General features: G+C 38.2%; 1 protein-coding gene across 6 annotated transcripts in view; it reads right to left on the reverse strand.

Annotated features, from left to right (window-relative positions):
- HECTD2 (HECT domain E3 ubiquitin protein ligase 2) overlaps positions 1 to 23,672 on the reverse strand; it is a 72,932-nt gene that overhangs the window by 40,392 nt on the left and 8,868 nt on the right. For all 6 annotated transcript variants that reach the window (XR_014146249.1, XM_081823847.1, XM_081823846.1 and 3 more), the window contains exon 2: positions 12,361 to 12,490. Coding sequence is in view for 5 of the 6 variants with exons in the window: in XM_081823847.1 (XP_081679973.1) it covers positions 12,361 to 12,490 (130 nt within the window). In the remaining variant the exon portion in view is untranslated. The remainder of the gene's footprint in view (positions 1 to 12,360; positions 12,491 to 23,672) is intronic.

Genomic DNA, 23,672 nt, shown 5'->3' on the forward strand with positions numbered 1-23,672 from the left:
ATTACCTACGTCAGCTGTTCCCAAGGTTCCAAAGAACTTCAAGGGCCACCTCATGGGACTGGCTCTGGTGGATGTGCTTATTCAGAGCAGCTCAGTTTTTCTCTGCCTAATATAATGATGCTCTAAGAAAAATTTTACTTTTCAGAAAAGTGTTTTGCTATGAAAATAAAAAAGAACAACAGGTTTGAAAACCACTAGTTTAATAATTTCTAACTTCCACCTCTACAACTATTTAAGAACAAAATGGATAGGACTTATAAACCAATCAAAAGAGTTAAAGACAATTCTCTGTTAGAGTGAACTATATGAGGACATCTAATAGAGAAATTGAAGCAGCATGGACACTTAACATGCATATGTCATCTAAACACCTGATTTTAGTTACGACTTGTGTTCTACAACAGGGTATAAGAAAAAGTTCTAAAAAAAGAGTCAAAAGATCTGGGTTCTCTTTTGGGATTTTACATTCACAGGATGTGGTCATTTTAAAATAAGTCCATAAATTCTTTTATATTCCTTCATGAAAAGATGGAGTCTAACTTTTCTCCCTTGGAATGTGGGCCAGCCTTAGTGCGTCCCCACTAATGAGAAAATGTGACAGAGAGATGCTGTAGGTTTTGTAGGTTACAAAAGGCAATACAATTTCTGCTTGGCTGTCTCTTTTTGGGGTGCTCGACCTTGGAGTCCAGTCGCCATGCTGTGAGGAAGCCAAGCAGTCCATGAAAAGGCCAGGGGCAAGTGTTTCAGCCAAGCCTTCAAGGGATTCCAATATTGTGGAAACCAAAACAAATAAACAAGAGCAACCTGGAAGAGGGAATCATGCAGGGAGGGAAAAAATGTAGCCTTTCACCAGAACCACCATCTTCCAGTAATTTGCCAAAACCATCAACTCATAGGGAAAGGGGAAAGGCACCCACTATATGTTCTCTAGGCCTTTTAGAGAACATGGCCTTTGGCCACATAGATGCCAATCTACAAGAAAGGTGATATTGTCACCATCAAAGGAATGGGCACTGTTCAAAAAGGAATGCCCCACAGATGTTACAATGGCAAAATTGGAAGAGTCTACAGTATTACCCAGCTTGCTGTTGGCATTGTTGTAAACAAGCAAGTTAAAGGCAAGATTCTTGCCAAGAGACTTAATGTAGGTATTGAGCATATTAAGCACTCAAAGAGCCGTGCTTGAAGCTCATGAAGGAAAATGATCAGAGAAAGAAGGAAGCTGAAGAGAAAGGTACTTGGGTCCAACTGAAGTGCCAGCCTGCTCCACCCAGCAAAGCACATTTTGTAAGAACCAATGGAAAGGAGCCTGAGCTGCTGGAACCCATTCCCTATGAATTCATGGCATGATAAGCATAAAACAACAACAACAACCCAAAAAACCCTCAAGATTAAAATATATGCATACATACATACATAAAAATAAAAACCTATCACTAATTTACTTAGAGGGATAAAAGTACAACCAGGAAATAAGAGGGTTCTATAAAGAAGAAATATTCAGAGAGGGAAAAAAGAATTCTTGTTCATTAAAAGCATATTAGCAGAAACAAAATACTTAGTAGAAGTGTTTTGAGGAAATGCCCTAAAATATATAGCAAAAGGATAAAGAAATGGAAAATAGAAGTGAAAAAAAAAATAAGAAAACGAGGAGTTCAGAAGGTCTGGCTTTTGAATAATAGGGGACCCAGAAAGAAAGAAGCAGCAGATGGGAGGAAATCATCAATAAAAATTTCTAGAAAACTTCTTGGAATTCAAGGACATGAACTACTAGAGGAAAAGGGCCTACCAAACATGTAGCAAAAGGGATGAAACTAGACCCACACCAAGCACAGCTCTGTGCAATTTCAGACGCTCCGAGACAAAGAGATGATTCTACAAGCTTCTAGAGAGACAGATACCTTATACAAAGGACAGGAAGGTGAGAGATGTACTCTGCACACACTAGAACAGAGTGGCCTAAGAGTGAGTAATTTTGATGCCTGCCATCACTAAGATCCTGACTACCTCTGTACTCTTCTTTTGTAACTGAAGATAGAAGGAATAGGTGAGCCCAGCCCAGACTGTTATCTGTACTTTGGCTTGTCTTGCCAGTGGGGTGATGAAACCCCTGTTCTCCATTTCTTGCTGTGCTATCTGAATCAGCTGAGGGCACTCAGTTCACCTCACTGCTTTAACCTGGGGTACTCCTGACAGCTGGAGAGGTCGTATTTCTGCCAGACATCTAATACACAGATAGTCCAACAAATCACAGCTCTGTCAGATATGCCAATAGTTGTCCTTTGTTTCCCAGGATTCACTCATGACCTTGCTCACTTCTCCAGAAAGGACTCATACATTCTTGCGGAAGCTGAAGCCAGATCTGATTCAGAGACTATTCAGACTATCATCTCTTCACCTAATAGTGGCAATATTGTCCCTTACACATCCAAGGTTTGTGCTTGCTATTCTGTTTTTCAAAACTAAGCAGTGCGTGTGTGTGTGTGTATAATTAGAGACATAATTTAAGTGGTATACTGTTTATAGGAACGTATAAAGACAACAAAACCATTTTGTAAAAAAATCAAGGGAATAGTAGTTACCTCTGGACAGAAAGGAAGGGCAATGCAACTGGGTGGGTTCACAGGAGCTTGTAATATTCTTTTTCTTAATTTTAGCACTAAGTTCATGTGCTTTCCTTTTATTATTACTAAAAGCATATGCTACTGTTGATTACATTCTTCTGTATGTGTGATGTTTCAAAGTTTTAAAAATTTGTGCAGTTACCCATGAAATAAGAGTAATAGAAACTCCTGCCCGTCACAATCCCTTCCCTACAACTTAGCTGCCCATAATATTATCACTCATATTTACTGAATTTCATAAGGCATGGAACTGAATGCTTTTTTTTTTTTTAAAGATTTTATTTATTTATTTGAGTCAGAGAGAATGAGAGACAGAGAGCATGAGAGGGAGGAGGGTCAGAGGGAGAAGCAGACTCCCTGCTGAGCAGGGAGCCCGATGCGGGACTCGATCCCGGGACTCCAGGATCATGACCTGAGCCGAAGGCAGTCACTTAACCAACTGAGCCACCCAGGCGCCCCGGAACTGAATGCTTTTAAATGCTTTTTTTCATTTATCCTTACAACCTTATGAGGTAGCTTCTTTATTATGCTATTTTACAGATGGAAAAACAAGCACAGAGAGGTTAAATAACTTTTCCAGGATCATAAATTACAGAGCCAGGATTCAAACCCATCCGGATAAGTTACACACCCATGTATTTCCCACTATTAAATAATGCCAAATCTTCTACCTGCATAAAAACAAGTAGCAAAACTGAACCCTAAATTTACATGGAAGTAGGACCTGGTAAACTATGAAAGGTCAAAACAAAACTCAACAAGGATCAAACAAAATCAATGTTTGAAAATGAACCCTTTAAATCATAAAACTCTGGTGTAGAGGATATTTTACAACTCATAATGCCCCAATTCCTCATTCTATAAATGAGCAAATGAAGGCTCATGAGGGCGAAGTATAATGTCTAAGGTCACAATGACACTTACTGGTAGTAATTAACTCAAATATTCAGTTCTTATTTGATATCATAATTTACAGTTTGTGGGTACGAGGCAGGTAATAAGTGAGCTACAAGGGGCACCTGGGTGGCTCAGTCATTAAGCATCTGCCTTCAGCTCAGGTCATGATACCCAGGGTCCTGGGATCGAGCCCTGCATCAGGCTCCCTGCTCTGTGGGAAGCCTGCTTCTCCCTCTCCCGCTCCCCCTGCTTGTGTTCCTGCTCAACTGAAACAGGGAGACCAGAGTGGATTAGTCATAACAGGTGGTGTTAACATCATTGTCTATAGGGTGACTTTTCTAAACATTTGGCAAAAAATAAAATTGAAGGTGGGAGAGAGAAAGGAAAAAGGGGGAAAAAGAACTCTGACTCACAGGACTTTAGCCGCCAGAGCCAAATATATTGCAATATATTCATTAGTTTTTGGAGATGTACTTTTTACTAAGTTCAATGATGTTTATGTTTGTAAAACTACAACCAAAAACACAGGTGAAATGTTCTTTTATGGGTCTAGTTATAAAAATATTCAAAAGTCCCTTTTCCAGAAGGTTACCTCTAGTGGAACAGATGTCTTAAGCTGGACATATTTTAAGAGAATTTATTATGGAGATGGGTCTGACATTCCAACAGGGACCAGAAACCCAGAAAAACTGTCTCCTGTGTATTTCCTCATTCAGTAAACTATTTACTGAGTAAACACTTTATGTGCCATATAGGCTGGATCCTGGAGATACACAGATGAATTAAAAATTCAAGGAGAATGCAGATGCATTTACTCTCAGACTCAATAATCCCACTTCTCAGAATATCTCAGAAACACAAAAAGATATATGTACAGATTCATTCACTGTGGCATTGTTTAGTAAAAGAATGGACACAACTCATTTCTTTTAATAGGATCTTATTAAATAAGTTATAGTACATCCTATACAGTGGAATACAATTATAAAAAAGAATAAGGGAGCTCTTTATGTACTGATATAGAAAAGTATCCAGGATATACTAACTAAAAACAAGGTGCATATACATATACAATGCATATGCAGTTACCTTTTCCTTAAGAAAAGGTGGGAAATGAGAATGTATATTTTATTTGCTTTCATTTACATAAAGAAACACAGGAAAGAATACAAGACAGCAGGGAAGAATGTAAAAAGAGGATGTCAGAAACATACTGTTTTTATAGTTTTTATTTTTTTTTTTTGAAACACACAAATGTGTTACCTATTCAAAAAATTAACTTCAATATAAAAAATGAAAAGAATAGCTCTTCCCCTCTCCAAAATAGAAGCTTAAGAATTTACTACAGACTAGGGCGCCTGGGTGGCTCAGTTGGTTAAGCAACTGCCTTCGGCTCAGGTCATGATCCTGGAGTCCCGGGATCGAGTCCCACGTCGGGCTCCCTGCTCAGCGGGGAGTCTGCCTCTTTCTCTGACCCTCCCCCCCTCATGCTCTCTATCTCATTCTCTCTCTCAAATAAATAAATAAAATCTTAAAAAAAAAAAAAAGAATTTACTACAGACTAGTAAAGAGATAAGTAAACAAATAAATGCCGCAGGATATTCTAAGTTCTTGATAGATACACTTCTCCCCTAGGCACAGTTAGGAAAAGTCAAGTCCACGGTACTCACTCTGACCCAGGGAAGGATTTTGGAGATTTAGTCTAAAATCAGTTCATTCTCCACAGAAACCTGGAGATGGGGTCATTTGAGGCTTTGGAGATACTTATTCTAGGGTAAGATTCCTAAAGCAGCTATTTCAAGTCCTTGTCTCTCCCCAGATGGCAAGTCCTGCGCTGGGTTTCTTCTAACAGCTTGTTTCTCTGTCTGCCTCTAAAAGTTGCTCTTGGAGGAACTGTGAAAACTCTGTGGTGCTTCATGGTGTAGAGATCATAGGACACCACCACACAAAGATCCAATCACCATTTGAGCTAAAGACCGCTTTGTTTTTCCCTGAGCTATTTCACAGTGGCAAAGATCATGGGACGCATTTCTCCAGAGTTAGGTAGAAAACTGTAGGGCTCACTATGTCCTATTAGGGCTCTTCTAGAGTAAACTCATGAAATGCACTGAGCTGGGAGAGGAACAGTGTCCTTGAGGTAAACGTTAGAGTTCCTGTCTACTCTTTTCTGAATTACCAAGAGTGCAAAGACATTATAAAAGAGATGGGGAGAAATTGCTTCATTTCTTTTAAAGATGTTCTGCGCTGTTTAAAGATGTTTCAAAGAAGTCTGACAGGGGGCATAATCACTTTAGAAGGAAGATACAAAAGAATAAGAGAGAACGTAGTGCTAATCCCCCTCCACCATTACTTACCATCTATATTGTTTCTCTGAAGATGTATCATCCCTAACAGCTGTTGTAGTAGGTAAAACTCCTACACTTCTCTGATCTCCAAAAGGACAGCCAACTCGACAGGCAGACCTAGTCATGTGATCTACAGGGAGGAAAGGCATCCCTCAGCTGTTAGGTAAACCCACGCTGGGCTTTTGCAGCTTCTCTAATACCACTTGAAGATCAGATGGGGAGACAAGCTGTTAGAGAATACCCAGCATAGGTCCTGCTATCAGAGAAGAGGGAGGAAACTGTAATAACTGCCAAGAATGATGCATCTTTGAGGAAACAATCTTACTGGCAAGTAAAAGAGGCTTCCCAAAAGATAAGGAATTATAAACATGCTTACATTGGGAAGACTTGACTAACTTCCCATTCAATAAAGGAATTCTTTCTGCAGCAGCCCTGACATATGAACTCCAAGTCACACCTGAATCCAGGTGGCATCCAGACAAAACAGCTAGGAGAAGTCAGCACTAGGAGTTCCAATAAAGTAAAAGAAGTCTGCTAAGAGGTCTATTCCTCTAGAGTGGTGTATACAAATACTCCAAGTTCAGGTTGGGGCTGAATCCAGATTCCATTAAGACTGGCACAGATGAGAGGGAAAAAGAGACAAGTGTGGGGGCTCAAACAGATGGACCATATTCAGAGTCAATGCATCCACCCAAGGAGGAGGCAGGTAGGTTGTGGGCCAACAAGTTGGTTCAAGACATCAGGATTTTAGTATAGACAGAATGGAATAAAGGAATCAGCGTGGAAGCAAAGGCTATTGAACTTGAACAAACAGTCCAAAGGAAAAAGGTTAGAGCTCTTCATGACTTTCTTTTTGACTATCATTCTCCATAGCAGACATTTCAAAGTCTTTAAGATTCTCAACACTGTTGTGGGCTGAACTGTGTGTGTCTGTCACACAGATATGTTTGAAGATATTTTGAAGTCCTAAACCCTAAGACCTGTGAATGTGACCTTATTTGGAAAAAGGGTCTTTTTTTTTTAAAAAATATTTTATTTATTTATTTGACAGAGAGAGACACAGCGAGAGAGGGAACACAAGCAGGGGGAGTGGGAGAGGGAGAAGCAGGCTTCCCGCCGGGCAGGGAGCCCGATGCGGGGCTCAATCCCAGGACCCTGGGATCATGACCTGAGTCGAAGGCAGATGCTTAATGACTGAGCCTCCCAGGCGCCCCCCCCCTTTTTAAAGATTTTATTTATTTAGAAAAAGGGTCTTTGTAGATGCAAGCAAATTAAGATGAAGTCATACTGGATTAGGGTGGGCCCTAATTCAATGACTGGTATCCTTACAGGAAGAGGGAAATTTGGACACAGAAAGACATACAGGAAAGAATGCCATGTGAAGGCAGAGGCGAGGATTGGAGAGATGCATCTACAAGCCAAGAGACACCAAGGATTGCTGGTAATCACCAGAGGCTAGGACAGAGGCATGGAACAGATTCTAAGAACCTTCAAAAGGAACCAATTCCACCAATGCATGGATTTCAGACCTCTAGCCTCCAGAACCATGAGAGAATAAAATTCTGTTGTTTTAAGCTATCAAGTTTATGTTCTATGTTATAGCAGCGAGAGGAAACTAATATACCTTCCAAGGAGATTAGTGAATTCAAGGCAAGAAGAATTGAGTTTCCTACTTCCATTTCCTCTTCCTACTTCCTCTCTTCCCTCTAATTCCACAGTATGAGTAACAAGTGCTCTTCTAACCTTGCTGGAGCTGACATCTCAACCCCTATGCTTTGCATTTTTCCTTGATCCTATCCTCATACCACTTCTCTATTCTACTAGTTCATTTTATTATTCTATTTTCCTACTGCAACTTTAGTCTCTCCCTCTGTATTAGATCCTTTCCCTTGACCACACTACTCTGCAAGACCCTGCTTTTCTTTCAGTTCAAGCTAATCTTCAGTTCAAGCTAGGCAGTCTACATTGCCCCTACAACCTCACCACTAATCTGCCCCTTAACTTTCTATAATTTGAATTCTCCTCATACCATCCTACTGAAACTGTTCTTTTAAAAGTCACCAATAAACACATTAAACAACAAATCCTTGGCATTGTCTCAGTGCTCATTCATCTTGTCCTCACTTAGCAATGACATCGTAGACCAAATCCTCTTCTTTAAATTTTCTTTTCCCTTGATTTCTCTTTTTCTTAAAGATTATTTATTTATTTTAGAGAAAGAGAATGCACGCGTGCGAGTTGGGGAAGGGGCAGAGGGAGAGAATCTCAACTAGACTCCCCACTGAGCGTGGAGCCTGACGCAGGGCTCCATGTGGGGCTTGATCTCCTGACACACAAGATCATGACCTGAGCTGAAAACCAAGAGTTGGATGCTTAACTGACTGAACCATCCAGGCGCCCCTCTTTTCCCCTGATTTCTAAGTCACAGCACGACACGGTTCTTTTCCCTCTTTCAGGACTCACTTTCTTTTCTTATACCAACTCTTCTTTTAATGAAGGCCTTATCCAAAACTACCCTTGGCTCTCTTCCTTTTTCTATGTCTGCCATTCATTAGCTATGTAAGTTCATGCAGGGCAAGTCACTTAAAACTCTGTGGCTTAAGTTTCCTTGACTTTGAAATGGGAAAAGAATTCCAACCTTCAGCTGCAATAAGGACTAAATGGATTCACATATGTACGGCGCTCAGAACCAGGAGTGGCACACAGAAAGCACGATATGGAGTTATTGTTGCAGCTGACGTTACTGCTTTGGCACATCCGCTCTGATAGCTATTTCCTCCGTCCTGGGTTCTCTCTTGTTTGACTCTATGCAATAAATACAGCTGACCCTTTAACAATGTGCGGGAAGGGGCGCCAACCCCTCATGCAGTTGAAAATCCATGTATAACTTTTGACTCCCCCAAAACTTAACTACTAATAGCCTACTGTTGACTGGAAGCCTTCCTGATGACATAAACAGTTGGTTAACATGTATTTTGTATGTTATATGTATCATACACCATATTCTTAAAATAATAAGCTAGAAAAATAAAATGTTAAGAAAATCACAAGGAAAATACATTCACTGTACTGTACTATATTTATTGAAAAAAATCTGCATATGAATAGATCTATGCAGTTCAAACCTGTGTCATTCAAGAGTCAACTGGTCAACTGTACCTGTAAGACCCTCTGATGGACAGGTAACTGCCTGGGGCCTGCGGGGATTACAAAGGTATTTATTCCCTCATGGAAAATACAGTCTAAGAGTTAATAGTATTCGAATGGTAACACATAAGACGGGGTTGACTGATAAGAGGTAATAACAAAAGAAAACCTAAATGGAAAGTCAAAGGAGGGAAGAACTATATCTGGTTGGAGAGAATCAGCAAAGGTTTAAGAAAGAAGTAGCTTTGAAGGACAGGATGTGTCAGATGGAAAAGAGGGGAGAGTGCATTCCAGGCAGTGGGAACAAACTGGCAAAATCTCTGAGGTAAGGTATGAGGCATCCAGGAGAATAGCTAAAATGTAGTTATATGTAGGAGAAAAGTGGGAGATCACGTCGAAAAGCTGTCATATTTTGAACGTCCTTGAGTGTCAAGGTAAAAATTTTTTATTTAATTTTGGAAGCATTAGGGAGTATGAAGATGATGTAATTAGAGTTGTATGATTAATGTGATATGATTAATCAGGCAAGAGAAACAAGTCAATCAGGAATTTCCTCTATCTGTCAGATAGAGGAACAAGGGTTTTGTCACAAAATGTGGATTGAATTTTGGTTCTGACACTTAGCAGTGACCTCAGCCAAGTCATTTACCCTCTCTGAGCCTGTTTCCATACTTATAAAATGGTGTGATAAACAGAAACTAAGATCGCCGGCATGAGTCTCAGCTTTCTGGTGTCCCATCAGGATTACATTGCATTACATGACAAAAGGGACTGTGCAGATATAAATAATTAATTGGCTCACCTTAAAATAGGGAGACTATCCAGGTACACAAAACCTAATGACATGAGACTTCTACAAGCAAAGAGTTTTCTCCCACTGGTTGCAAAAGACAAAGTCAGAGAGACTGGAAACATGAAGGGGATTCAACACAAGGGCTCCTGCTACCAGCCTTGAAACACAAAGCTACAATATTCCAAGAGGGTCTGTGAGCAGAGGTGGCAGACTGTATAAGTGGTCTCTTTAGGAGCTGAGAGCAGCCCTGGCTGATAGTCAGCAGGGATTCTGCCAGCAACCTGAAGATGCTGGGAGGAGGATTCTTCCCCCAGAGCCCAGCCCAGCAGAAAACCCAGCCACACTCACCAAGACGTCTGACTTAAAGAGCCATCAGCTAATAAATGGGTGTTGCTTTTAAACCATTAGGTTTGTGGTAATTTGTTATACAGCAATAAAAAACTAATACAACAGGGATTCTAGTATCTATTCTATTTTATGTGATTGTTGCAAGGCTCAGATAAAGTAACGTATACACAAATAATACACGAATATAATTTACAGTTGTTATCTAGTTAACATGTCTAAAATATATATCATTTCTCTCAATTCCTCTCCCCAACAAATAGGCTCATTTTCTTTATTTCTTTAATGGTACCACAACTGCAGCTTTGTTTTGTTTTGTTGTGGGTTGGGGGACTGACATGAAGGGCACTAGTACCTCCTTGGAGTGAGACTGAGGGGATAGAACATGTGTGTGTGTATATGTGTGTACACTGAGTGCATAAATACAGGAGGAAAGAAGTTATCAAAGGCAAAGCTTGATAAATGAAATAAGGTAAATGCTAACCTGCAAAAGTTAGCACTAGCATGACGTATCAACCGAAAATCTGTGTGAGAAGAATTTATGCCACACACAGCTATGGACACAAGCAATTTACCAAAAACTATGTCCTTACACATTTCTAGGATTGTTCTGTGTTGTTTGGGTGCAGGGACATTTAAACCTTTGCAGATTTGTTTTGTTATAGGCCAGGGGAAATTAAAATTATGCAAGTAATTGATGTTTCCTGTGACAAAACAATACAGAGTTGTACAGAGAAATAAAGCATATTTATAATATACACCCAATTCTACTCTCCTGAGGAAACCATTAAACCGATTGGTGGCCATCCTTCCATACCTCTTTATATGCTTAAAGAAGTATAAAACGTTTCCCTACTCTTAAAAACTCTTAAAAACCTGGAGTCATATTCTACCTATTATGTGTAACTTGTGTTTTTATTTTACAGTGTACTGTGGGCACTTCCCCTAGACACTTTATACACATATCACATTTTTCTTAATAGAGACATAGTACTCTAAGTCACCCCTTCATAAAAGTGCCAATTTTCACATTCCCTAGACAACATCACAGATATAAATCCTTTCATTCTCTGCAACCACAGAGGAAAATGTAAACTTTTTATTGTAATTTGTACTTCTTTAAAAACAAGTGAGATTGAGCATCCTTTCACATGTGTAGTTATTGCTCATATTTTTCCTCTTTTGATTAGTCTGTTCAGATCCTTTGCCTTTTCTTCATTGGAATGTTCATTTTATTGATTTATTAATAGTCTTTATGATCAAGGATATGTTTTTCACAGACTATATATGACATTTGTACGTGTTTATACTTTATGACTTTAAAAAATTCCTACGGAAGTTTTAAATTTTCTTTTATACTGAAACTTGTCAATTTTTTGTTTTATGGCTCTTGGCATTGTTATCATGCCAAGAGATTTTTTATATAAATAACCTCCTGTGTTTTCTTCTAGTACTTTTGTAGTTTAAAAAAATCTCAAGTTACTATTTTCAACAGGTTAGCCAGTCATCCTAATTCCATTTTTTGAATAACTGAATACCACTTATGTACTATATATTTTACTGATCTATTTGGCTGTCTTTGCGGCAGTACTGCAATTAAAATAGCTTTATAATATATGTACTACAGGGAAAGGGGCTCCCTCATTATTTTTGCTTGCATCTTCTTGGACACTGATTCTTATAGATCACATAGAGCATCATTTTAATATCTCCGCTCCAAAACTGCTGAAAAATGTATTAAATGTAGAGAGTAAACTGGGTATACCTGACATCTTGCTGTTTTTCCATCCCACAACCTTTTAGTCTTTTGATAAAGTCTTACAGTTTTCCTCATATGGGTTTAGCTCACTTTCTTTTAGGTTTATTTCTAAGTATTTCATTATTTTTCCATCAAGTCTTCTAATTGATTATTCCTCAAGTAAAGGAAATATACTGAATTTTCATATATTTGTATAGTGTCTGGCTGCCTAACCAAATTCTATTATTCATGAGCTTTGTATCTCATTCATACCTTACCCTAGGTAACAATCACCTAAAAATAACAATTTTGCTCCTTTCTGTAAATATTTATACAGCTTATTTCTTTTTCATATTGTATTAATTAACTTCACCTATGAAAAAACTACTTTTTAATAGTTTGATAATATATTTTCAGCCAAAATACACAGACTATGTGTACTTTTAATAATCATCATTATTATTATTTTACCATTCTTGATGTTAGGGAAAGCAAGATGTGTAGGTGAACTTCTGTTTTCAGCGGCTTCTTTCTTCTGGTTAACAGTTGAAATAAAACTGCTAAAAGTGGAAATTTGGCCTTTGGATCCTCTGTCCAAACCCTAAAAACAGAAAAGTTAACATTGCAGCATGATTCCCACTAGCTATATTTAAACTATTTTATTGCAGAAATTCATAAACACTTAAACAGATTTTAACTTGATGATACATGGTATACAGATAAAATATATAACACTGACTTACCTTTCCTAGGATCAAATTGTTTTAAATATAAAATGAAAATAGTTGTATCATACCTACAAAGTGATAAAGTTTGGAAATAGGGTATTAATAGTATCTTCCTTATAGGGTTACTGTGAGGTCTCACTGAAATAAGCATATAAAGTAACTGGCACAGCCCCTCGTATATTGTACATGCTCCACTCATGTTAACAGCTCTTTTAAATTTGTATTTATTTTTTTTAAGATTTATTTTATTTTATTTATTTGTCAGAAAGAGGCGAGCACAAGCAGAGGGAGCGACAGGCAGAGGGAGAAGGAGACTCCCCGCTGAGCAAGGAGCCTGATGTGGGACTCGATCCCAGGACCCAGAGATCATGACCCGAGCCGAAGGCAGACGCCCAACCGACTGAGCCACCCAGGCGTCCCTTAAATTTATATTTAGATAACACTATTTTTACGAGCTCCACAAATATTATTTTCAATAGTTAACATGCATGTGATACTTCACATGTTGATTCACTGAAGGTTTTCTTGTCTTTTGATGCAACTTTAACCATTCAGGTAAAAAGATAAACCTTTTAGAGCTCATTTCTGTCTATGCACTGTGATTATACTTTGGGTGTACCAGGATTAAAAAAGATAATGCTAACATAATAAAGGCCATAGGTGAAAAACCCACAGCTAATATCATCCTAAATGGGGAAAAATTGAGAGATTTCCTCTATGGTCAGGAACAAGACAGGGATGTCCACTCTCACCACTGTTATTTAACATAGTACTGGAAGCCCTAGCCTCTGCTATCAGACAACACAAAGAAATAAAAGGCTTCCAAATCAGCAAAGAAGAAGTAAAACTTTCACTCTTTGCAGATGATAGGATACTAAACATAAAAAAACCTGAAAGACTCCACCAAAAAATTGGGTAGAGCTGAAAAATGAATTCAGTAATGTCGCAGGATACAGAATCAATGTACAGAAATCTGTTGCATTTCTATACATCAGTAATGAAGCAGCAGAAAGAGAAATTAAGGAATTCCATTTACAACTGCACCAAAAATAATAAGCTACCTAGGCATAAACCTAACCAAAGATGTGAAAGCCTGTACTCTGAAAATTATAAAACACTAATGAAAGAAACTGAAGATGACACAAAGAAATGGAAAGATAGTCTATGCACATGGACTGGAAAAACAAATATTATTAAAATATCTATACTACCCAAAGCAATCTACATATTTAATGTAATCCCTACCAAAATATCAACAGCATTTTTAAAATTTTTTTTATTTTTTTATTTATTTTTATTATTATTTTTAAGATTTTATTTATTTATTTGACAAGAGAGAGACAGCGAGAAAGGGAACACAAGCAGGGGAGTGGGAGAGGGAGAAGCAGGCTTCCCGCGGAGCAGGGAGCCCGATGTGGGGCTCGATCCCAGGACCCTGGGACCATGACCTGAGCCGAAGGCAGACGCTTAACCAACTGAGCCACCCAGGCGCCCCCAGCATTTTTTTAAAAGAGCTAGAACAAACAATCTTAAAATCTGTATGGAAACACAAAAGACCTTGAATACCCAAAGCAATCTTGAAAAAGCAAAGCAAAGCTGGAGGCATCACAATTCCAGACTTCAAGTTATATTACAAATCTGTAGTGATCAAGAGTGTATGGTACTGGTACAAAAACAGACACATAGATCTATGGAATAGAATCGAGAACCCAGAAATGGACCCACAACTATATGGTCAACTAACTTTCGACAAAGAAGGAAAGAATATCCAATGGAAAAAAGACAGTCTCTTCAACAAATGATGTTGGGAAAATTGGACAGCCACATGCAGAAGAATGAAACTGGACCACTTGCTTACTTCCTACACAAAAATAAATTCAAAATGGATGGAAGATCTAAATGTGAGACAGGAATCCATCAAAATCCTAGAGGAGAACACAGGCAGCAACCTCTTTGGCCTTGGCAGCAATTTCTTACTAGACACGTCTCAGGAGGCAAGGGAAACAAAAGCAAAAATGAACTAATGGGACTTCAACAAGATTAAAAGCTTCTGCACAGCAAAGGAAAGAATCAACAAAACTAAAAGGCAAGCTATGGAATGGGAGAAGATATCTGCAAATGACATATCTGATAAAGGGTTAGTACCCAAATCTATAAAGAACTTACAAAACTCAACACCCCAAAAATGAATAGTCCAATTAAAAATGGGCAGAAGACATGAATAGACATTTTTCCAAAGAAGACATATAGATGGCCAACGGACACATGAAAAGATGCTCAACATCACTTATGAAGGAAATGCAAATCAAAACTACAATGAGATATCCCCTTATACCTCCAGAATGGCTAAAAACAACACAAGAAACAACAGGTGTTGGCGAGGATGTGGAGAAAGGGGAACTCTCTTATACTGTTGGTGGGAATGCAAATTGGTGCAGCCACTCTGGAAAACAGTATGGAGATTCCTCAAAAAGTTAAAAATAGAACTACCCTATGATCCATCAGTTACACTGCAAGGTATTTACCCAAAGAATACAAAAATACTAATTCAAAGGGATACATACACCTTTATGTTCAGAGCAGCATTATCTACAATAGCCAAATTATGGAAAGAGCTCAAATGTCCACTGACTGATGAATGGATAAAGAAGATGTGGCACAGATACACACTGGAATATTACTCAGCCATAAAAAAGAGTGAAATCTTGCCATTTTCAACAACGTGGATAGAGCTTGAGAGTATTATCCTAAGTGAAGTAAGTTAGTCAGAGAAAGATAAATATCATTTGATTTCACTCACATGTGGAATTTTGAAGCAAAACAAATGAACAAAGGGAAAGAGAGAGAGAGAGAGACTCTTAACTATAGAGAAAAATTAATGGTTACCAGAAGGGAGATGGGTGAGGGGATGGGTTTGGGTTAAATAGGTGATGGGGGAAGAAAAGATAATGCTAAGCATTTAGGGATCCACAGGCGCATGTAACAGTGCAATCTTCCTATAGCACAGAATCTATCCGTTAACACACATTCCACAAAATAATAACTGTAAAGTCCATAGTATGTAGTTCATCTGTATTTTATAATTATAAATAAAATATTACCAGGGCAATATTCAATTATGGAGCTACCTCAGGGTTTATTCTCAGCTCTAGCTCTTTCCAGCTTACTGATGCTTAATAGAATATAACTTCTTCCTTAATATTCACTCCCTTACTCTAAAGGTAATTTCTTTGCTTTCACAATAGTTTCTTTTTCCTCTCCTCCTTCCTAACCCACTGAACTGATTTCCATTTGCCTTTTCAGAATCAGCTCATATACCATATAGCAAAAACATTTACGATTACCAAGGATTGACTCTCTCACACTTCCTACTCTCTTGGGGGTGGGGGGCCACCTGATTCATTCTCATAGGGCCACAAGTAGAAATTTTGCTTGCGTACTGACTAGATTTAGGCTCAGTGAAGACTGATTAATACTTCTGTTAGGATTAGTCTACATGACCCAGCCTATTAGACATACTGCCTAACTAAAACAAAGTAATCTATTAGATGTAGGGTATGAATCTGGTTTCAGAATCATAAACACTATCATCTAGGGTCTTGTACAAAACCTACAACATAATGAGTGGTTCAACAAATGACTATTCCTGTGATAAAAGCAGAGTAAAACAAATCACTTATTGAGTACTTGCTATAGGCTTGATGCTATATTAAATACCTTAACATACAATTCTTATGAGATATGTATTTATATCCCACTTTATGAATAAGGAAATTGAAGTACCAAGCCCTGTGAACTTATATAATAAGTTCACAGAGCTGGTAAGTAGGAATTCAAACTCTGAATGACCCTCAAGTCTGTACCTTTAAACCACCATATATTAAAGTCTCTCAATATAGTAGCTATCACTTATTAAGAGTTTATCCTGTGACAGTAGGTATGTTACACATAACAGCTTGTTTCCACAACAACCCTTTGTGGCTATTATCTTCTCGACTTTTACAGATATATGCTGAATGAAATTCGGTAGCTTTAGGAGCAACTCAAGTAAGCAGAGGAAATTGACATAAGGAGAAAAACTAAGTGTATTTTAAGGAAATGATGTCCTAGCAATCTAGGAAAGACTCAATATTTTATTTTCCTACTTCTTCCTCTACGCTTTCTCCATAAAAGAAGGTCCCAAAGAACATTGCTTAGTTCACTTGTGGAATCTCTGAATAATAAAAAATAACAAGTAACTGATTCAATCAACAAATCCATTCAGCAGCTATCAATTCTAATCTCTAATAGATTTATAATACAGATTCCTGAGGAGAGAGAAAACTGGAGAAAGAGATAAGACAGTGATATCCAATATTTTTTCTGGTAAATTACATAATTTGTATAATCTTGGTAAATTATAGCAATACACTCAAATTCACAGAACTAGTATGTTGATTAGGAAAATAAAATCAAAATAAACTATACATTTGAAAAAGTAAATCAATCTTACTATAAATATTAGGACACTTAAATAAAAATTTTATTAACTACTAGGGCCAAGTTTGCTTACTTGTATGTTTTGTTCTACAGAACATCTTAAATACTAGTGGGAACAAATATGATCCACTATATATTTCGTTTATACATAGTAATTAATAAAAATAAACAATTTGTGAAATGAGATCAATGAATGGCCTCTTAGAAATGGAGCTATGCTGACTTAGCTTTAAATATCTTCAATAATTTAGTATACCAAGGGCGGTTTTTGTTTTTTTCACTGCTAACTGTCAAAGACAGTTAACTGTTATCTAAGACTGAGCAACAATAGGATTTAGGGAGCAGTGTGGTTGAAACAGAATCAGAAAGGGAGAATGGCCCAGTGAGATGAGACTGGAAAGATAGGCAGGAACCATATCATGAAGCCCTCAAGCTATGGAATAGAGATGATGTGCTGGATGGAAGGCGAAAGGGAAAAATCACTGAGGACGTCTAAGCAGGGAGCGACATGATCATACCTGTATCTAGGAAAATTACTCTGTTAGCAGTGTAGGGAAGAGGCTAGAGGGAATAAAACTAGAAGCTAAACCAGGCCTTGGAGGACCTTTATATCAGAAGAAATAAAGTCTGAACCAAGACGACAGGGAATGAAGAGTCATGGAAGGCTGGGCCAAAGCAATGGCAAAATGTAACAACTACTTCAGTTCCAAATGTGAAGCATAATGAGAATCACAGAACCCTTCCATAAATTACAAAATAAATAAGTAACATAAAATGCTTTATTTCAAAGTTCAGGAGAACAGGCATACTTTGACACCTCACCATAAACAAGAGCGTGTATGGTTTAAGAATATGTAAAAACTTGAAAATTCTAGACTGGGTTTTATAAGACTATGATTTTGTGAGTGACCAGAAAAGGAATCAATGCTTGCTAGGCAAAAGCATGTTTCTCATGCCAAAATAATGGATTTTTTCCTAACTGATAGGGTTATCATTATGCCACAGTTATGTAGTACTGTTAGGCAAAAATTAATATACGGACAAAACTGTGGGAAACAGAGGCATACCTCCTTTTATTACTCTTTATTGCATTCTACAGATTCAGCATTTTTACAAATTGAAGGTTTTGGAAACCCTGGATCAAGAGGTCTATCAGCATCACTTTTCCAAAGCATTTGCTTACTTTGTGTCTCTGTGTCACATTTTGATAATTCATGCAATATTTCAAACTTTTTCATCATTATTATTATGGTGATCTATAATCAGTGATCTTTGATGTTATTATTATAATTGTTTTGGGGCACGATAAATGTGTGTGTTCTGACTGCTTCATGGACCGGCTATTCTCCCATCTCTCTCCTCCATGGGTCTTCCTATTCCCTGAGACACAACAATATTGAAATGAGGCCAACTAATAACCCTACAATTGCCTCTAAGTATTTATGTGAAAGCAAGAATTGCATATCTCTCACTTTATATCAAAAGCTAGAAGTGATTCAGCTTAGGGAAGAAGATACGCTGATGTATGAAATAAGCTGAAAACTAGGCCTCTTGCACCAAACAGCCAAGTTGTGAATACAAAGGAAAAGTTCTTGAAGGAAATTAAAAGTGCTACTCCAGTGAACACACAAATGATAAGAAAACAAAACAGCCCTACTGCTGATAGAGAGAAAGTTTTAGTGGTCTGGATAGAGGATCAAACCAGCCACAACATTTCCTTAAACCAAAACCTAATCCAGAGCAAGACCCTAACTCTCTGCAATTCTATGAAGGCTGGGAGAAGTGAGGAAGCTACAGAAAGCTGGAAGCCAGTAGAAGTTGCTTCCTGAGGTTTAATGGAAGAAGCCATCTCCATAACAAAAGTGCAAGGGAAGCAGCAAATGCTGATATAGAAGCTGTAGCAAGTTATCCAGAAGATTTAGCTAAGTTAACTCATGAAGGTGACTGCACTAAACAACAGGTTTTTCACTGCTATTTCAGACGAAATAGCCTTCTATTGGAAGATGATTCATCTAAAACTTTCGTAGAAAGGAGAAGTAAATACCTGGTTTCAAAAAACAGGCTGATTCCCTTCTAGGGGCTAATGCAGCTGGTGATTCTAAGTTGAGGCCAATGCTTGTTGACCATTTCGAAAATTCTAGGGCCCTTACAAATTATGCTAGATCTACTCTGCCTGTGCTCTATAAATGGAATAATAAAGCCTGGGTGACAGCACATCTGTTTACAACATGGTTTACTGAGTATTTTAAGCCCACTGTGGAGACCTATTGCTCAAAAAAAAAAAAAGATGCCTTTCAAAATACTACTGCTCATTGACAATGCACCTGGTTACCCGGGAACTCTGATGGAGATGTACAATGAACTGAATGTTGTCTTCATGCCAGCTAACACAACATCCATTCTGCAGCTCGCGGATCAAGGAGTCACTTTGATTTCTAAGTCATATTTAAAACATACATTTCATGAGGCTGTAGCTGCCCCAGATAGGAATTCCTCTGATGGACCTGGGCAATCTCAAATGAAAACTTCTGGAAAGGATTCACCATTCTACATGCCATTCAGAACATCTGTGACTCATGGGAAGAGGTCAAAATAGCAATATCCACAGGAGTTTGGAAGAAGTGGATTCCAACGCTCATGGATGACTTTAAGGGGTTCAAGACTGTGGAGGAAGTAACTGCTAATGTGGTAGAAACAGCAAAAGAACTACAATTAGAAGTGGAGTCTCAGATGTGCCTGAACTGCTGCAATCACATCATAAAACTTTAACAGATGAGGCGTTGCTCCTTATGGATGGGAAAGAAAGTGGTTTCTTGAGATGGAATCTAGTCCTGGTGAAGACTGTTGAAATGTCAAGAGGATGTACATTAGTACATAAACTTAGTTGATAAAACAGAGGCAGGGTTTTAGATGATTGACTTCCATTTGGAAAGAAGTTCTACTGTGGGTAAAATGCTATCAAAAAACATCACATGCTGCAGAGAAATCATTTGTGAAAGGGAGAGTCAATTGATGCAACACGCTTCATGGTTTTATTTTAAGAAACAGTCACAGTCACCCCAACCTTCATCAGCCACCACCCTGATCAGTCAGCAGCTATTAACATCAAGGCGAGACCCTCCACCAGCAAAAAATTATGACTCACTGAATGCTCCGATGGTGGTCAGCATTTTTTAACAATAAAGTATTTTTAAGTTAAGGTATGTACATTGTTTTTTGGATATTATGCTTTTATACACTTAATATGCTACAGTATAGTGTCAACATAATTTCATATGCAGTGGGAAATCAAAAAAATTTTTATTTGACTCACTTTATTGTGATATTGCTTTACTGCAGTGGTCTGAACTAAACCTGCAGTATCTCTGAGGTATGTATGATATGAGCTGACAAAGAAGATAAAGGATCAGTGGCCAAGGAGATATGAAATCCAAGAAAACGTGATGTGTTAAAAACGAAGGGAGGATCAACTTTCAAGAAAAAAAAGTGGTCAATGATGTTAAACAATGGAGAGTGGTTAGGTCAAAAATGTGCCTACTTGAATGAACAACTGTGAAATCTTGGGGACACTGGAGACAACAGATTCAGGGGAATGGTGGTGGCAGAAATTATATGAACTGGACTAATGAATGAGTGGGAAGTTAGGAAGTGGAGGCAATGAGCAGGGATTGCTCTGTCCAGAAGCTTTACAGAAGGGGAGAAAGGCCAGTGGCTGGAAGGGTACAAAGGTTTGAGGGAAGATACACTGAGCATGTTTCATGGCTGCGAAATCCAATGTTTGCTTCTGTGGTTCTCAAAGCATTACTGCTATTCTTTGTGCAGGAACGGCCACAGATGGGAGCAGAGATAGGCGCTCAACCAAAGGGCAGCCATCTGTAGCCTGAGTGGCTACCCATTAGGTGGCCTGGCATAAAGGGCATTGATGCTTCCTAGTATGTACTCAGAAGGAGGTCTTTCCAGATTTTAGATGAAGGAATATGGAAAAGTGTGCCAGCCAAGAGTGAGAAGAGCAGAGGCACAGAGAGCAGCCAATCTCTGTTCCAGTTTGCTGTCTGCTATGTATCATTCCAATAAATCCTCCTTTTTCCTAAGGGAGGCATATATGGCCCAGCTTTCTGTTTCTTGTAATCAAAAAAACTTAAACATGGAAAAAAATCCTTGGTCTGCTAAGTCTCTTGTTTTAAGATAGCCATGTTCTTGATACTTTATACCTGAAATGACATGAAACAAATCACGGACAATTTCAGAGGCTGACGGTACGCTACAGATTTTTTTTTTTTAAGATTTTATTTATTTATTTGACAGGGAGAGAGAGAGCGAGAACAGGCACACAAGCAGGGGGAGTGGGAGAGGGAGAAGCAGGCTTCCTGCCGAGCAGGGAGCCCGATGTGGGACTCGATCCCAGGACCCTGGGATCATGACCTGAGCCGAAGGCAGACGCTTAACGACTGAGCCACCCAGGCGCCCATGGTACACTACAGATTAATAAAAGCTAACTCACAAAATAGCCATTGCCCCACACTAGCTTGTACAAGAGAAATTTTACACATAACCTCATACTTTCACAAGAAAAACAGGGCAGCATATTGTACCATGGTAAACTAAAAATTAGAGAATCAACTCAAGAAGCTATTGGGTATTGACATCAAACATCAGACTAAATTAAGGGTTAGAGAACATTTCTTTATGAGTCTTCTAAGAATTGGATCTACCACAATTATTACATCTGGTTTCCTGAGGAGTTTTGAAAATGCAATCTAGGAGTCCTACAGCAGGAGAACACTAAGGATGAAGTTCTGGAATGTGGCCAGCCTATAAGCAGTGGGTTGGATGTGTTGAAGAATAGAGAGTAGCAGGATACCCAACCAGCTGTTACAGATTTAAGATAAGCACAAATAGGGAACACGGGGGGAAAAAACATCAAGAACTCATTGAGGAAACAAACCTCAAAATATTTAAACCTGGCATAATAAATAATAGACTTAACTCTAGGCAGAGGCTACCATGGATTTAATAAACAGCAAAAAAAATTTATTTAGTAATTATATAACTAATCAAAGATCATATTTCACAAGTACCTAACATGGACCTCAATGGTCTCTTTGACTACTTATAATCACAAATAATTTCAAAAAATATAAATACTTAGAGTATCTGCTCTGCTATTGTTAACATATAATACTGTCAACCTTATTTTAACTTTTTATACAAATTCCTGTTTTCAACCTTTACTGAGAAACAAACTACACTTAAGTTAAATTTCTGATTTTTTTTTTATCATATTTTTCATCAGGTGCTAATAAGAAGGATATTCGTGGTTTTCCATGATAGCTTTTGTACTTAATACCAAGTTCTATCATATTCAAGATTCTGGGAAAATTTACCTTGCTCATCCTCTATTCCCCAAAAGCTGCTGTAGAAGATAAAACATTTTTGTTCACATTCTAAACCAATCACTGATAAAAGAATAAAATGCTGGCTCTGTCCCATCATGAAACACTTTTAAAGCCATAATATCTCACTACCTTAGGGTCTTTGAATTAAAATATTTTAAATTGAATTCCTGTATCTACAAAATTCATTATTCATAACATATTTTAAACATATTTAACTAGTTTTGTGAACAAGCTGGGAAATGCTTGCGTTTTAAACTATATCAAGTGAAAATTAATATTACATTCTAGCTATTCAGGTCAACTGGAAGAAGTTTTACTTACTGAAGAGACAAACACTACAGATGGACTCTGCAAGAGCTCTGTGGTGAGGTCAGCTCTGGATGCAAAGCTGACACAGGGATCTAATCAACAGGACATGTTAAACTGTGTTCAGTACCTTCTATTTGAGAGGTACATATGTATTTTAGAAAGTGCTCCATACAAAAATAATGATTGGGCATTCTAAAATGTTCAATAACACTTGGTTAGTTGGAAAATACACTTTTGTAGAATACTTGTCATCAAAATGCCAAATAAAAAGCAAACAAAGGGGGTGCCTGGGTGGCTCAGTCGTTAAGCGTCTGCCTTCAGCTCAGGTCATGATCCCAGGGTCCTGGGATCGAGCCCCGCATCGGGCTCCCTGCTCCGCGGGGGGCCTGCTTCTCCCTCTCCCTCTCCTGCTGCTTGTGTTCCCTCCCTCGCTGTGTCTCTCTCTGTCAAATAAATAAAAAAAATCTTAAAAAAAAAAAAGCAAACAAAGGAAATTCAACATATATTATAGTAGTGGTTTTCAAGCCTTCTGGTCTCAGGATCCCTTTACACTCTTAAAAATTGTTGCACGTTTCAATTCCTTTTAAGATAACAATAAACCCATTTATGGAAAATATATTTTCTCAAACAACAACAAAAAAGTCTTAGTGAGAAGAGCGGTATTTACATTTTTCAGATCTATTTTTTAACATCTGGTTTCACAGAAGACATTTGGATTCTTCTATCTGCTTCTGTGTTCAATTTGTTGCAATACCAAGTCATGTACCCTTCAGAAAACTGCACTCTACTCTCAGGAGAATGAGTGGGAATGAGACAAGACAAATAACATCTCAGTATCATAAAAGTAGTTTCGACCTCATGGACCTCTATA

This window comes from Leptonychotes weddellii, chromosome 6, assembly GCF_054177405.1.
Source record: "Leptonychotes weddellii isolate Sample4059 chromosome 6, ASM5417740v2, whole genome shotgun sequence".
Lineage (NCBI taxonomy): Eukaryota > Metazoa > Chordata > Mammalia > Carnivora > Phocidae > Leptonychotes > Leptonychotes weddellii.